This window comes from Pelmatolapia mariae, linkage group LG7, assembly GCF_036321145.2.
Source record: "Pelmatolapia mariae isolate MD_Pm_ZW linkage group LG7, Pm_UMD_F_2, whole genome shotgun sequence".
Classification (NCBI taxonomy): Eukaryota; Metazoa; Chordata; class Actinopteri; order Cichliformes; family Cichlidae; genus Pelmatolapia; species Pelmatolapia mariae.
In genome coordinates, this window is record NC_086233.1 from 26,852,349 (window position 1) to 26,868,356 (window position 16,008).

The following is a 16,008-nucleotide window of genomic DNA, read 5'->3' on the forward strand; positions in this document are numbered from 1 at the left end:
ATGTAAGAGTGGAAGGTGTGCTGACATGTTATTTGGACTATGGCCATTCTGGTGTGTCATTTCTGAGCCTCAATTGGGTGGAGTTGAAACCTGTCTTTTCTGACAACCTCATCTCATCTGTAAATACTCATCCCACTGATGCACAGTTTCATGGAATTAATGAGGCAGCTTCATGTGCTGATGCATGTGAAAGGAGAGCTCCCTTCAAATTGCTTTCCTTTATTGCCTCCCCCCCTGTTTGTCCTCCCTCCCCCAGAAATCACATTAGCCAAACCAATCTCATTTACAACATGCCATTTGTTAATTCAGTCCCCTGCTCCGACCCTATAGGAGATGCTTTGTTTTTACGTCAAAGAGTGGATGAATTTCAGGAAAAATAGAATATTATAGTAAGAAAGAAAGAACACAGAGAGCACATCGACACTGTAGTGGAGTGTAATTCATCAACTACAACGTATTGATTAACTGATCATTTACTCTGAAATGCAGAGCATATTGTAAAAGTTAAGTTTGGCCAACCGCCCCCCTGTAAATGCAGGTATCAGCATAAACAGACAAATCAACTTGTTGTTCAAGTTCTTTTTGCACCAGCTATAAACTGATGTGGAAAAGAAGGAAAATGCAGTGCATTTATTCTGTGAAATTGGAGTTTGAGACGTGATCAATGCAGCATACAGAATGCTGCATGAAATTAGTTGATTATTGGTCCTTTTGTAGTTTTCTGTCAGTGCTACATCTGCTTGCGAGTTTGTGGTAATTACCGTGCTGTGGCTAAGGTGACGACTTGGAAACAGGGGGGCAGACAGCAATCAGCTGTCTCCTCCTAGTTATTGCCTGCGCCTTCCACACCAGCGGCCTTTATCTTTGCTCGTCAGAGGCAGCGACCAACACAAGGCCAGTTATTACCGCAGCAGCGACCATGATAAGATCAAAGGAGACTGGTTGAACATGGAAGATGTAATGACTGTTCTCTTCTAAGCACTGCTTCACAGAATGTCATGTCATCACCCCCCGTTAACGTTCATGTTTTTTTCTTCCTTTACAAGTCTTTCAAAGATGCAGAATGAGGACAGTCTTCAATTATTTTGATGTAGGGGGAAAATTACCCAGCGCTCAAATTTTAGTGAATGAAAATGTTCCTTTCACCTCACTTTTTTTTTCTTTTTGTTCTCTGGTGTTTTACTTTAGAGCAGCTTTCACGTGCCATCTATCTTCCTCTTCTGCTTCCTTTTCTACTTGATACATACAGATACATTTGTGGCAAAGGTTTGAAAAAGAGCGGCTTGGCATGTTGTAAAAGAACTGGAAGTAACTTCATGTGACAGACGAGAATGCAGAAAGCAGCTGCTGACATACTGGAAGAAGGGGAGGTCATGGTTTCTCACTATCTCAGTATCCTCCCACAGACTGTGACCATGAGTAATGGAAGCGATTGCAGAAGGAAAAAAGGGTGGGACGCAGGTAGAAGTGGCATGAAAGCTGTAGATACTGGACAGGGAAAAAAATGGACACAATTTGTCTGAAATGGTGCTTGGTGCCAAGTTGTTGCCCTTATTTTTGTTTGCAAAACAAGACTTGCCATACAAGATACTACAGTGTGTTTGCTAATTCTGTTTAACTTTTGCAGAATTTAATTTAAACTCACTAACCCTGACTCCTTAGTTCAGCTAGCATGCCATCTGTCATCCTGGTGTTACGACTGCTAATAGAATAAATCTGACTTGTAAACTTTTTCAAGCATAGACCATCCAGCAGCGTTCGACGGTTCTTAAGTGTTGTGCTTAACCTTTTCAGTCTCTAATGTTTCAGCTGCTGATTCTTCTCATTTTTTTCCGTTTTCCTTCTTCCTAATTGACTGTTAGCAGGAGTTGCCACGTTTTCTTCCATATACACACACACACACACACTACCATTCTGGGATAGGCTCCATCCATTCCTTGTCATGCTCATGGATGGATGGACTTTTGACCAGTATATTTCTGTGTTTCAGGGTCAAGCTGAAAGATGGAGTGGCGTTCTTGGGAGCTAGAGCCAGTAACCCAGTTATGTGGACGGTGAGTCAGGATGTCAGAAGTGAAGGTCACAGAGTTGTCACCCTGCACTGCCACAGGAAGGAGAATAGCTTCAGTCAAAGGTCCGTCTGACTCCCTCCTTCTACTGAATTAATGAGTGTGTGACTGAAATAATAACCTTACATCCCTGCTGAACAACCAAACAGCAGCACCCCGCTTGGTGCTGAAAGAGTGATTGCAAAAAAAAAAAAAAAGAGTATGAAGGAGAACATGATTCAGCATGGGAAATATTAATCTTTGGCACTGCCATTCATTCAGGTTCTCAGCTAGTCCCAAGTGTAGTCAATAAAATGAATTGTTTGAGGAACATAGAGTCTAAGGTATGCTTGGACTTAAAGTATATTTTGCTGTCTACATACCATTAGATACTTAAAAGGATATCTGAACATGTAGCATTGTAACTGCACATTAAAGTCATTCACCAAAATACATATACTTTGCCTGCAAATGCAACAAAAGCAAATGTTACACTTAAGTTTATTTTCAGCATGTTTTGCATAGGTACAATTTCTTTTAGAGGGGTTCAGGTACTGAGCACTTCGAAAAACCTCAGCCGACCCTCAATTCAGTATTGGACTTAAACACACATACATAGTCACACTGAGCATCTCAGCACACTACGCCTTCTGTGTACGCACAGCTTATTGAAATCCACTGTTACATAATGCAAGATGCGTTAAGTATCAGTCAAACATGAACAGTCCTGCTATGGGAAACCAAATGCACAACTGAAAACGGTGAACAACAAATATGGTTTTCCAGTTAACATCTTGTACTATAGCAAACTTTCAAGTCTTATAAAATTAATTGAATGTCAAGTATGCATACAATACATTAAGCAAGTTATTTAGACTTTGTTTTACTGCAGACACCTCTCGAGATTTCACGTTGTTGCAGTTTGGTACTGATACTTGATCCTTTGCAGCTACTTTCCAAAAATGTCTATAGCATGGTGTGATACTCTAATTACAAGCAGAGACAACTAGTGTTACATTTAAAGAGGATTCAAGAAATATTAAAGAGCTGTTAGTATAAAAATCAGATTTCCAAGACAATAAGATAAACTGACACAGATGTGTAAGTATTATTGGATGTGTTAAAAACATTTTGAGATTGTGAAACCTTCATGTGCTGGTAACTAGTAATTATGCTACACTAAAGTGGTTATCAGGTAAAATGTGTATAAATATTATATACTTTATATGCTGAAATCTAGCAAACCTCTAATTTACAACTATACAATGCAATTACTTAAAAGTATTTACAAGAACAAACTTAGTTAAAGTCATTATGTGTCAAAAGGATTTAAAGCACTGCATGTAGGTGATTGTTGCTCAGAGGTCGCTGTTTTCAATCAGTGAGTGATAACTGTGTGCGTGTCTCTGTGCGTGGCAGTCTACAGTACTTGACATTCACTTCTGCAGCTAAATGGCTTTAGGAAAAGACAAAGTAGCTCCACACAGGAAGTGACACACCCCACTGGCTGGGTTGTTATTTCCTCCTGGGTGTCAAGGTGACGGCAGTGATGAAAGACAAGTCATCTATCATTTACATGTTTCTCTTTCACAGCCCTGCTGAGGGGAAGATACAGTGAATTATACAGGACCGCTCAAATCAAGGTCATACATGTTGACTACGTACTATACCTTGCAATTCACCACTCAGCAAAAGACTGCCTTGAAGTATTGAAATGACCACGAACCTGGGCTTTCAAGTTTTTTGGGTTATTCATCAAATTGAGTAATGTGGAAAATCTGAAACTTATTTAGTGTTCTGTTATTTACTACACATGTGCATGAAATGACCATAACTGTAATTAAGAAAATCTCTCTGAGGGTTGTAAACTGGTAGACGGCAGCTGTCATGGTTTTTTTTTTTCTATTTTATTGAAAAGATAAAAATATGTGGAATACATAAAAAATAAAGGTATTTAAATAACATAAAATACACAAATCACAGTATGCTTTGTCTCCTGAGCAGGGGGATCCTATTGTCCACTGTCTCCCAGAGGTTTTTCAAATAAGCTTCACTGGTCAGAGTCCCAGCTGGTGGGCTGAGACTCTATAACAAAAGAAAAAAAAATCTAGAATAATTTTCACTTAAATACGTATCTAATCATTTAACTCTCATACTTGCTTTTGACATACTTTTTTCGTACTCATCAGTAGTATGTTCATAGTCAGGGAGACATTTTATTTGACTGCATTGACTAAAAGATATTGGTCAGATGTCCGTCAACCTACTTTGCTGAGCGTTAAAACAGAATCAGTAGGAGAGCTTCAAAGATGTATACCCCGAGGATGATGGTGGGGCAGTTCGATCTCAGTAGAGAGTTTGTGTGTTTTTGTCACTTCATCTGCCCACTTTCATTGGAGGACACGAAGCAACACCACATTGCCTCCAGCAGTGTTCCCTGTCTTTTCTTGTACACATTTAGCTTTATTCTTTCCTGCTGTTATAATCTGTGTCACTGCATACTACTGTCAGTAAAAGTTTTAAACATTTGGTGCCTAAAGGAGCAACTTTAATCCACCAGTTGAATAAAGTTGGAAAGTGTATTCAGATCTTCCCACAATATTTATTTTGTGCCAAAGCCAATGTAATACCAATGTCAGTGCACAGGGGAGGTGAGTCCAAGCAACGGTCAGTGCACAAGCGAGGTGAAGAAGAGAGTGCAGGCAGGGTGGAGTGGGTGGAGACAAGTGTCAGGGGGGATTTGTGACAGAAGGATGGCAGTGAAAGGAAATGTTTACAAGATGGCTGTAAGACCTACTATGATGTATAGTTTGGAGGCAGTGGCACTAAAAAGAAGACATGAGGCTGAGCTGGAAGTGGCAGATAAAGATTTTCACTGGGAGCGACCAAGATGGAGAGGATTAGAAATGAGTATATCAGAGGGACAAATCAGGTTGAGCAGTTTGGAGTCAAAGTTTGAGAGGCAAAGCTGAGATGGTCTGAAAACATGCGGAGGTGAAATAGTGGATATGCTAGACAAAGAATGTTGTTATGTAGCTTCCAGGTAAGAGGAAAGACCACAGAGAAGACTCATGGATGTAGTGAAGGAGGACATGCAGAGGGCAGGTGTGACAGAAGAGGATGCATGTGATAGGGTGAGATGGAGGCAGACCCCTAAAGAGACCAGCGGAAACAAGAAGATTTAATGTAATATAAAACCTTACAAAAGTTATAATAGCAAACATAGATTTTAGGGAATTTAGATGAAAGCATTTTTCCCTCTTAGGTAATAAAAATTGACAACGTAGCCACAAAAGAGGAAGACAGAAATCTCTGCAGCGCCATGATCTATTAAAGTCAAAGGTGGACTTGGAAGCTATTTGGAGAAGGCACAGATAATCGTGATCAATAGAGATTACAGAAATAAGCAGTAACTGTTAATGTGTCTACCCTAAACAAGTAGGGTAGTATCATGAGGCCTCAGGTCCAGTACATTTCAACTCACCATGACAAAATAACTGATATACATCAGACCTTAAATCAGTTTAAAAACATTTCTTTTTCTTTAGAAGCACATAAAGTTGGCATCAAAGCATTCAAACAGTAAGCAATGTGCTTATGTGCAAACCACTTTAGACTAAAAATCACATTTTAATCACACGTTCATACATTAATTTGTTCAATATATGTTTATCCTTATGTTTATCCAAATGAGACCAAATCATCATGACCTGAGCAAAATCCTTATGCATTATGCACACCAGTAAGGACTAAAGTAAAATATCACAGCATTATAGTCACAGGGGGACTGTATGGAAAAAGTTTACAGATCAAGTTTAAAAAAAAAAAAAAGTACATCAAAACATAACTTCACCCATTTGTTCAAAACCAATAAATTGCATAGCTATTGGAAATCTTCCTCTCACTGTTCTATTCAAGCCTTGTCTTCATTTCTGTTGATCAACGTGAGTAACTCATTCATTAAAGTTCTTCTTTTTTGGTAAAAAAAAGAGTCGGTCTTGATAAGTGTTAAACTTCTATCTGCTCCTGTCTGGATAAAGTACGTACAGGCGTAAAATTTAAGACAATAACCTTCATGTGAGTTGGCAGTACTAACCATTGCCCCGCCGTGCTGCCCAAAGCAGGTTGATGTGTTAGAAAGTGTTTCTTGTTTTGATTTTAAGAAAAAAAAAAAGTATTGATTCAGCTTCTCTTCTTAAGGTAAGAAAAAAAGAGCAGCTGTGGAGCAAATAGAAAACCCTTTAAAAATATCATGTTTTTTTAAAAGAATTTCAACTTGAAGTGACGCTACTTGATGTACATAAGCTATCATACTTCCCTAATACCATAAATTGATCTTTTTTTTCTGATAAGAAATAAACTATACTTGTCAATCTATGCAATAATCTGTGTGATAAATCAATTTTTTTATTTTATAGGTTTGTATGTTTTTGTAAATCATCACTCAGCCGCAGCAGTAATCTTCATACTTCAGTTTACCTCACTGTCACAACTTTCACAACCCCTTCAGCCACTTTTTGAATGTAAATCCTAAGTGGAAAACCTATGGACATCACTGCTTTGTAACTAGGTCTTACTCTCCACAGCAGTGCTCTCTATCTCCAATAACTTTGCGGGAATAGTCCCACACTATGTTCATGAAATTAGGAAAAAGTGCCTCTAATTTACCTCTGAGTGAATATCTTATATGTAAATGTAACTCACAGAATGGTTTTTATCTTTATTTCTTGTATGCTCACTTTATCACGGATATAAAACTAGATATGAGCTCTAGCTTATTTATACTTTTTGTTGTTGTTGTTGTTTTGTTTAAATTGACCTGTTGGCTATCTTAAACTAACTACGTATTGTTTTTACTACCACAAATTTGTCCCTATTACTAGGAAATGGAATTTAAAAATAAAAAATCCCTTTTGTAGCTCTTCTTCATGTATTAATATATTGTGTATTGATATTGTTGCAGACTCTGTACTGTATGAGTGAAAGAAATCCAACAGAGAACTGTACCTGAGTTAACTGTACCTAACTTAAGCTCAGTCAGCAACAGTTTCCTATACAGTTATACATTTTTCTTTAGAAATACAAACAGCATAAAGTACATCCAGCATATACAATGCTTTCTTTTGCTGTTTTAACAAGTGTACAGAATGACTTAGGTACTGTATATTAAGACTAAAACTTAATATCATATCTGCACTAATTGATATGACATCATTTGTGAACAACTAAACACTGTTGGCAAGATTTAACTATGAATAGAGTGAATTGAGTGTTCAATCAGTGACCATAAAATATACTACCTGATCTAATCACTAAGAGATAAATGCTGTGTCATCTGCCAGTTCTTTATTCGTGTGTTTTTACTGATAAATTGGATAATAGCTATTTTTTTGGCTAAATTTATGCGTGCTGTTTTTCTCAATTGCCATTCTATCTGGAAGTGTAGTGCCAAGTTTGAAGGAGTTTGGATGAGCAGTGTTAAATAACAAACAGAGAGAAATTAAATGTCACTCAGTGTCTAGGTTAGAGCGAGGACAATGACAACGTCCTCGACATAATCAACGTCAAAGATTACAATATTGCTTCGCAAAGATGGATGCACACTGTCAAAGAACAAACTGAACAAGCTTCAGATAAAAACCTTGTTCATGATCTTCTGGTATGGGAGCATTTTACAAGGTGGATTCCTTTAGTATGGTTTTACCCCTCAGTGTAAAAGTCTGATGTTGTCACTCTGCTGGTTGGACTGGTGGGGCTGGCAGGCTAGCGGGTGGCGTGGACACCCAACTTTGTGAACAACTCAAGAATGAAGCAGTGTAGGAAATTGATACCACAGGTACATCTACTAAAAATCTCAGACGAGTTCGAATCTCTGTGACCTTCAACTCAAGGTCAAGATCAGAGGTCAATTTTTCTGCTTTCCAGAAAACTTGAAGTTGCTTTCCAAATATAAGAACCAAAGAATTAATTGGACTTAACCGCTATACATCAGGCACTGATTGTAAATGCCAATAGGCCATGACACACAAAAAAAAGACTGATCCCTGTTTGAGGAATACACAACTATACGCTGTTTAAGTAATAGTGGATATTTTGACACAAGGTGCACAAGGGTGGAAACGACATCTTCAGTGTTCGGCTCTCACATCTTTGGTTTATCCTGTGTGGCATCAGAGAGCATATGAGAGCTGTTTCTCTAATTAGTTACTTATTAAGTCTTTAGTTTAGGGCCACAGGTTAAAACTCATTGCACTCCTTGGGGTGTAGAACTAGGCTGCTTGACGTTTCCCAGGCTGTGTGGATGGATGTGTGTGTTTGTGGAGAGAGAGAATTCGGGAAAATGGGCTGGCACAGCAGGGTAAATCCAAAACTGTTTGTCTTTAGAATAGAGGCACTGATGTTGTTGGAGCAGGCGGGATTACATTCATCGAAGTGTTGAAAGACATTGGCAGTCTGACCCTCTGAGACTTCCACTCTATCTTAAGCCCACTGTTTTTAGACTCCAGCACCTCAGCATCTTTCTGGGTTTTCTATGGTTTCAAACCTGGAGATTAAAAAAAAAGTGTATTTAGTTATGAATGACTTGTGCCTCATACTTGACTTACCTGTTTTCATGGTCTTCAAATTTCTGGAGGTTACCAGCCTTGAATGTCTCCTTAAACAATTCTTAAAGTTGCATTTATTCACGTTTCTCAGAAGAATGGTACAGGCATTAGGGCAATTCTGTTTTAGATTGTTGACACATTCTGCTATTAAAGCAGAGGAATGCTGTACTGTGTAGTTTAGGGGGTATAAACAAAACAACACAACTGAATCAGATTATCTGGACAGATGAAATGGTCTTACTTAGATGTCTCTAAGTTCAAATCTCTATTTCTTGCTTACTGTTTTATTTTTAAGCTTGTACTTGACATCCCCACCCATTTATATCAACAGAAATGTACTCTCGTCATCTGTTTCTTAGTTTTGTTTTTGTCTGAGAGCATAAATGAACGTCAATTTATTTCACAGAGTGAGTCAAGAGCAGCAGCATGTAATCACTACTCGGTACGGCAAAGAAAAACAGCTTCAAATGAATGCATTGCACAGACTTTTATCAAATCAATTGTGTTGGTGAAGTATATATACAGTGTACACACACACACACACACACACACAGAATCATAGCTGTTTTTAATGCAGTGCCTCCTGGGGGCCCAACGATCACGGACATCTGGTATTAATTTTCAGCTTTGTTTGTTGCGCACAAAGATTTTTCTTGATTCTCTTTGGAATCTTATGATGATATTATGTGTTATAGATGATATTTAAAGTCATCATAATTTTACATTGGAGAACAATTTCAGAATAATGCTCTTCAAAGACTGAGTATGATACCTGCTCTTATTGGTCTGTTTTGTCTGTTTTTCTAGTGTCAGGCAAAAATTAAATGCAGAAAGTGAAACAACCTAAGCAAGACTATTCCCCTCTTAATGGATTTTTGATTAACTCTATCTGAGGTGAAATATTGTTTTTCCCTACTATGTTATGTTTTCAGTAGCGCTGAAGTGTTCAGCTATGCAGGTTTGCAAAGATAGTGATCCAATCCACATGGAGATTTAAGCATATACAAGGTTTTGACAGTAGAACACAAAATTACCTTTTTTATGCTGTATTCCTTTCCCATTTAGGGGGTGGATGAATTAGTTTTATATGTGAAATGGCATCATTGCCAATGACCACAACAGAATGAGTAAATGTGAGTGCGATGGAGTGGGAAGATGCGCCAGCCAACATGTTACGTAGGTCAGGAGGTCTTTTGTGCACCACATGAGGGTGCAGAGAAAAACACTGCTTAAGTGCTGGATCTGTATCAAGAATGTGCCAGCTTTTTTTTTTTTTTATTACATTTTCTGAAGCTTTTGAAACCGCTGAATATTGAAATGACAAACAAATAATTCTAAGTTCAGTTCCTTTTCAGTGGGTAGCAGCAAGGCATTCAGTTTGTGACAGGTAGGGAAAAAAGTAATGATGCATGTTTTTATTCAAGCCTGTGTATGTTCTTTTTGTCTGACGTGATTTTCCAGATGCTTGGTTTGGGTGAAGAAGTCCTCATTCAAACCTCAGATTTATCTAATTGAATGCAAAAGGATTTTTTTCAGGGAAAATAAGTATTTAAGATTTTGGAGGTTTCATTAGTTTTACAAATATTTGAGATTATTTCATTTCAGATCATAAAGACAAAATATGTTTTAGAATTCACTAATGGACAAACAGTGCCACAGAGCAATATACATAACATATCAAAAACTATGATTGTAAAATTAAAACAGTGACGTTTTATCAACTTGTCCACCTCTGCCTCCTCTTCACCAGGCCTGCAGCCAAGTCATCCTCTCTTATCCACCGTCCACACTGCTCCGCCTCAGTCTGCAGCCCTTCAGCTCCTCAGCGCTGCTCCTCAGGCCTGAAATCTGTCTGATTCGGTTGCTCTAGTTAGGATTTTAGTTTTTATTTCCTCAGATTAGTACTCAACACTCTGGTTTTCACACTGTTCTGCACAGCCAGCAACCTGCCAGGCTCTCTGCTCTGCCCTGACTTATGACCCGTTCAGTCCTACCCTTTAATTATTCATGTTTTAGTCAACTGCCTATTTCTCTATCAATCGCATCTAACTACCTCTGGCTCCTGTCATGTCAGCCTTCATATGAAAAAGCATGTCAACAATATGAATGTTGACTGCGGCATTTTACATTGATTTCTATGGAGGTCAAACTGACATCCTTGATGGTGCTCAGCTTTTTTTTTTTCTCTTTATCCCACACACCCCAAAATTCACTGCGTGATAAACTCATTTCAGGAAATTCATGAAACATGAGATTATTGGATGTTATTGTAAGAGTTACTCAATTCTAAAATGAAAAGGGGTCAAAATGACCCCCTTGGTGGTTCTAGTATTATGGAATACCTGCAACATAGCCTATGATCCTTTCCAAATAAAGTAAACATTATTTTGATAGCTGTCATTTGAGGTGTAGCAGACAAATTCACTGGTCTGGTGACTGAAAATCAGTTCTTATTAAAAGAAAAATCTCAAATTTTATCTTCCTTCAAAGGAAAAAAGATGACACAGGTTATTCAGAGTGCTGATAAATGAAGGTCCATGGTCATATTAGATAGGATATCATATGATTGGGAGATGAAAACATCTCACTAATGCTGACTTCTACAGAAAGTTGGACTACAGACCAACTTCACAAGTCAGTGTTTTCACAGCAGGGTTAAAACCTTATTTGAATGAGGTTATTAATCTGAACATGCACACATGAAATGGAGTTCCTGACTAGTTTCAGGGGGGGGTTGGCAGAAAATTGTATTCATTTTTATAACCACTGGTGAAAACTGTACCATTGAACACTTCATCAGAGTCATGAAGTTAGCACAGGAAGTTGAGACCACACAGCACTATTCAGTGGATGTTGAATCCCTATATATTCAGGCAGGCACCCCTTTGAATGGTGCCTGCTAGCTGCCATATTCTTTTTAAATTGGACTTCAGTGCTACAGTACACAGTTTTGGATGTGTAATTACTTCTATTTTCTGTTATTATTGATGGGAATTCACTTTTTACCCAGTACGTGTTAAACTGCTGAAGGCATTTTACTTATTTTATACAGGATCAGATGCTTTGTTACAGGAATTCCATAATCTTATGAACTAGGAAAACATGTTCGGTTCACTGTTTAAACATTAATTTCATAGATTTACAGCTAATTAAAGAAAAAACTAAGGCCATTCTTTATAGTGTGAGCTCACAGAAACTTTATTATTCACAGTGAATTTTATTGTCCCACTTCGCTTAAGAAATATTGTGTGTCCTATTTTAATAGAATTAAGTAGCTACGCAGTTCCAGTGATTACTCTTGTATCCAAACTGAGGCCCTGGGATTTTGCTATAGACAAAACAGAGAGGTATAGATACATAGAGAGAGAGAGAGAGAGAGAGTTAATAAAAAAAATTTTAAGAAATGTATAATTCAATATCAATCTAGTTGCCTTGCTAAAACCCACTCAAAATAATCTCACATTCCTGATAAGTATCTAGCAAATAAGAAGTGTTTTTCTCAGCCTTCTTCTGCTTTTCTAAAAGGCCTCCTAACCTACTTAAGATGCTGTCTTCCCTCTCTATCGCTCTCACATTTCCTTCATTATGTTCAGCTCTGTTCCCTCCGAAAATTACCCTTGTGGTCTCGTGTGTCAATTCACCCACCCTCTTATGGGAAAAATACAACATTAAAAGGGTAATTTCATGTTCTACTGCCAGTGTCATAGGCGTGCTTAAATGTCCACGTGGATTGGTATACACTGGTTAGACAAGGAGATCTTGAAAATCTCTTATAGCTGAACACTGCAGCACAATCAGAGACAACCTTAAATCTAACCCTGTGGCTATACATGTATTTTAAGGCATTATTTCCACTCTCAGATATGTGGTGGAGGAGGTTAGCAAGAAGGTCCTGGGCTTAAATGTCCAGGGTCCCTCTCCGGACATTTTTAGTGGTTGATATCGAAATGATCAAACTCCGCTTGCTTAATTCGATCGTGATCCCAACCGCCATTTATGCCAGCGAGACTTGAAAGGTGTCGGCCTGCATCAACACCAAGCTCGACATCTTTCAGCAGTGATGTCTTCGCCAGATTCTGAAGATTCGCTACACCGACCAAATCACCAACGAGGAGGGTCCTGCGAAGGAGTGGCACGGTCAAACTTCACAACTTCGTCGCATGCCAAAGACTCCGACTGGCCGGCCATATCTTCCGCATGGATGACGCACAGATTCCAAAAACAGCGATGCGCTGGCAACCCCTGGGCGTTAAAAGACCACGAGGACGTCCCGCAACACCTGGCGGAGGTCATTCCACCAAGACCTAAAGACATTGAATATATGTGGAAGAAGCTGAAGCCCGGGCACAAGATCGAGCCTGGTAGCATCCGTTTGCCGCCCGATATGCCACATAAGGCATGGGAGGATCTAAGTCTAAGTAAGTCTAAAATATCAAAATGAACTAAGACATGCTTTTTTGGCGCATTAAATATTGGTGCACTTAGCAATAAATTGCGAGTTGCAAATGATAATAAATCATTTTACGTCCATTTTTAAAATATTCTGTATATTTTGCATGGCGCAAAATCTCTCTTTTTATGCAACAGAATCAGTCCCACCTTTTACATGCAATCTTGTCTCACTGCACTTTCTCTGTAAATACCAACAGCACTGGGTTTTCACCAATACACACGCAGAGCAAATAACCTGTTTGTTGTGCAGATCAATATGTTCTCATAAAAACATTTTGAATGAAAAAACTGACACTTAAGCAAAGTCATGCTTTTTTGTTTATTGACCAGTAATACGCACACAAGCCACATGCTATGCATTCCTAGGAAAGTAAATTAATTGATAAAGAGCTACATTAAAAGTAATTTACAATGGCCTTCTTCATTGGTAGTTATGTGATTAATGCGCCTACACTGCAAAACCAGTGTAATCTATTTAGTTAAACTGAACGTCTCCTCATGCGTGACATTTGTTCATTGTTCATGGTTTAGTAACAGTTAAGATGCAGTCTTTTTATACCGGCAGACCAGTTTGTTTTGGATCCTTCTCCTTTTATCTCATCATGTACTGCTTTAAATTATTATGCTTAAATTCAGACTTGTAACCTATGTGTTGTAATATAAATTATCTCCAGGTATAACATATGATGTGACTTTTGCATAAAAAGTGGCTCAGGTGTTTATTCAGGCTTGACAGATGTAAAAGTAGAAGCTCTCTTTATGTAAACCAGTACATCTCTAAATGAGGTTATGTGCTTTGATATATGCAAAACTACATTGTGCCGTCTTAATGTAAATATTTACAGAGTCCCGCCTGTACTGTATGTGTACAACTCAGCATGGGCACTATCTGAAACACATACCCAAACAAACATCACAGAAGAAATAGAACCCTCCAGCATTTTTTCACCTTCAAAGTCTATGGGATCATGACACATGTCACCACATTCAATTTGTCTATTGTTGCTAGAGAGAACCCCTGCTGTAAGTGTGGAGGAGTAAGGTTTAACCTAAAAGATTGACAAGACAGCCTTACAACACCTACACAATGATGCAAGCCTGCAAACCAAAGTTCGTAGGGCCGCTATCTACAAACAACACGTCTCGAGTGAGAATGCAACGAGACACTGGGATAAATGGAATTAAATTCGAGCCAACAATGTGTGCTTTACAGTGTGTGCGTGTGTTTCATCATGTTTGCACTTGTTTCAGCCATTTAATGGAACTTATTTTAGGGGTAAGATTACAGGGAAGTTGCACAAAGAGTCTCAGTGTACTGCTGAGCCTTTGATGACTCCGCTCAGTGTGCAAACTCCGGTGTGAAAATAGGTTAAAGATTCAAATTGTTTTCCGACAGTTGATGAAATCATGTTTTAAGCATTGCTGAAATCGAGGCTTGTCATTCTGTGTTTGCCCCAGCCATCTGCTGGGGAATGTGACATGCGCCTCTAAGGGTCTTTATGTGAAACAGAGGAAGCAAGCATCATTGAGGCGAATGGCAGACTTGTTTTAGACTGAAATGATTAGCATACTCTGTTCCCAGGAAGGAGAAAATCACAATTCCCGTATTAAAAAGTCCATAAAGGTTTGAGATAAAATAAGATTGCCTCTGCTAGGCATTCCTTTATCGCTATTCAAGACGTCACTTGAGTCCTGTGAATCACATATGGTGTATTATTACGCTGAGATCTATGGATAGTTGTGGACCTTAGGGACAGTAATTGCATATCGACTTTCCACTGAAACATATAATGACAGGATCTCATCATGTTATGTTGTTGATGTGGTAATGATGAATTTGACTGTGTGAATGTTCTTTGTGCCTCAGCAGTGTTATGGCTCCTTTGATGGTAGCGTTTACTTATGGGTTGTAATATTTGAAAAATTATTGGATGAAATCCCCTGATGGCTATTTTCTCTTATATAAAAACAATCATATTCTAACATATGATTCAAACATATCATATTCTATAGAGGACACTCCCAGCAGCAACACCATGTTGAAAGAATATGAACAGATAAATATTTAGACATCCATCTGTCTAAGATGACTCTAATGCCTAAAATAGATAATAGTTTATCTATCCTATCTCAATAGACAGACATCTATCTCAATAGAGAGGAAACTATGCTATAAAATCTCAATAAAAGCCTCTCATCTATCAATCTAATTTAAATAGATAAGAAGATAATCATAGACGACAAGGATTGAAAAAATACATGGAAGGTTAAATGATCCTTGTGTTGCATGCAATCTTCAATCACACATAGGTTACTTGGGGCCAGGGTTTTGAGCAGCCCACTCTGTTCCCCTTATACGAAAGCTGTACTGTATATATAATATTGTTACGCAAGCCTAAGTGACCCTGAAACTGCGTGTACATTTTAACACAATTTGAATGATTGTTCTCATGATACGGTAATAATAGCCTAAAGCCTTGTCAGGAAGGAGATGATTGCGCCTTCTCCTGCTCATCACTTCTTCTCTCCATCCCGATGACAGATTCGCTCACTTTCTCTGAGCCTGATATGAAATGCAAGCCACTTATTGTGTGACTTCTCTTATGTAAATCCTGTCATTAGAAAATAGTAGACATTTGTCATTGGCATACGCCATTTTTTATTTTGAGCAATATTGTCATCCCACAGTGGATATAATGATAATATTCCTTACGTACAATTTTAAAATTTGTGTATGCAAAATAAGGCTGCAGAGTTTCAGTTTGGGAATATATACATATACAAGAGCAAGAGTTTGCATAAAGAACAGTGTGTTTATTCACCAGTGACATTTGACTGGACCTCTGCCTATGTAAATTTACATTGTTTGGGTAAGAGAGTGTGTGCGTCTATAAGCCAGCTCC

General features: G+C 38.3%; 1 protein-coding gene across 2 annotated transcripts in view; it reads left to right on the forward strand.

Moving 5' to 3' along the window:
• The window catches only part of si:dkey-112m2.1 (transmembrane protein 132C), a 170,963-nt gene that overhangs the window by 98,312 nt on the left and 56,643 nt on the right, over window positions 1-16,008 (forward strand). Inside the window, exon 4 of one of the 2 annotated variants that reach the window (XM_063478693.1) lies at window positions 1,991-2,134. The exons of the other annotated variant lie outside the window; for it this stretch is intronic. Within the exon in view, the coding sequence (XP_063334763.1) occupies window positions 1,991-2,134 (144 nt within the window). The remainder of the gene's footprint in view (window positions 1-1,990; window positions 2,135-16,008) is intronic. 2 annotated transcript variants of the gene reach the window in all.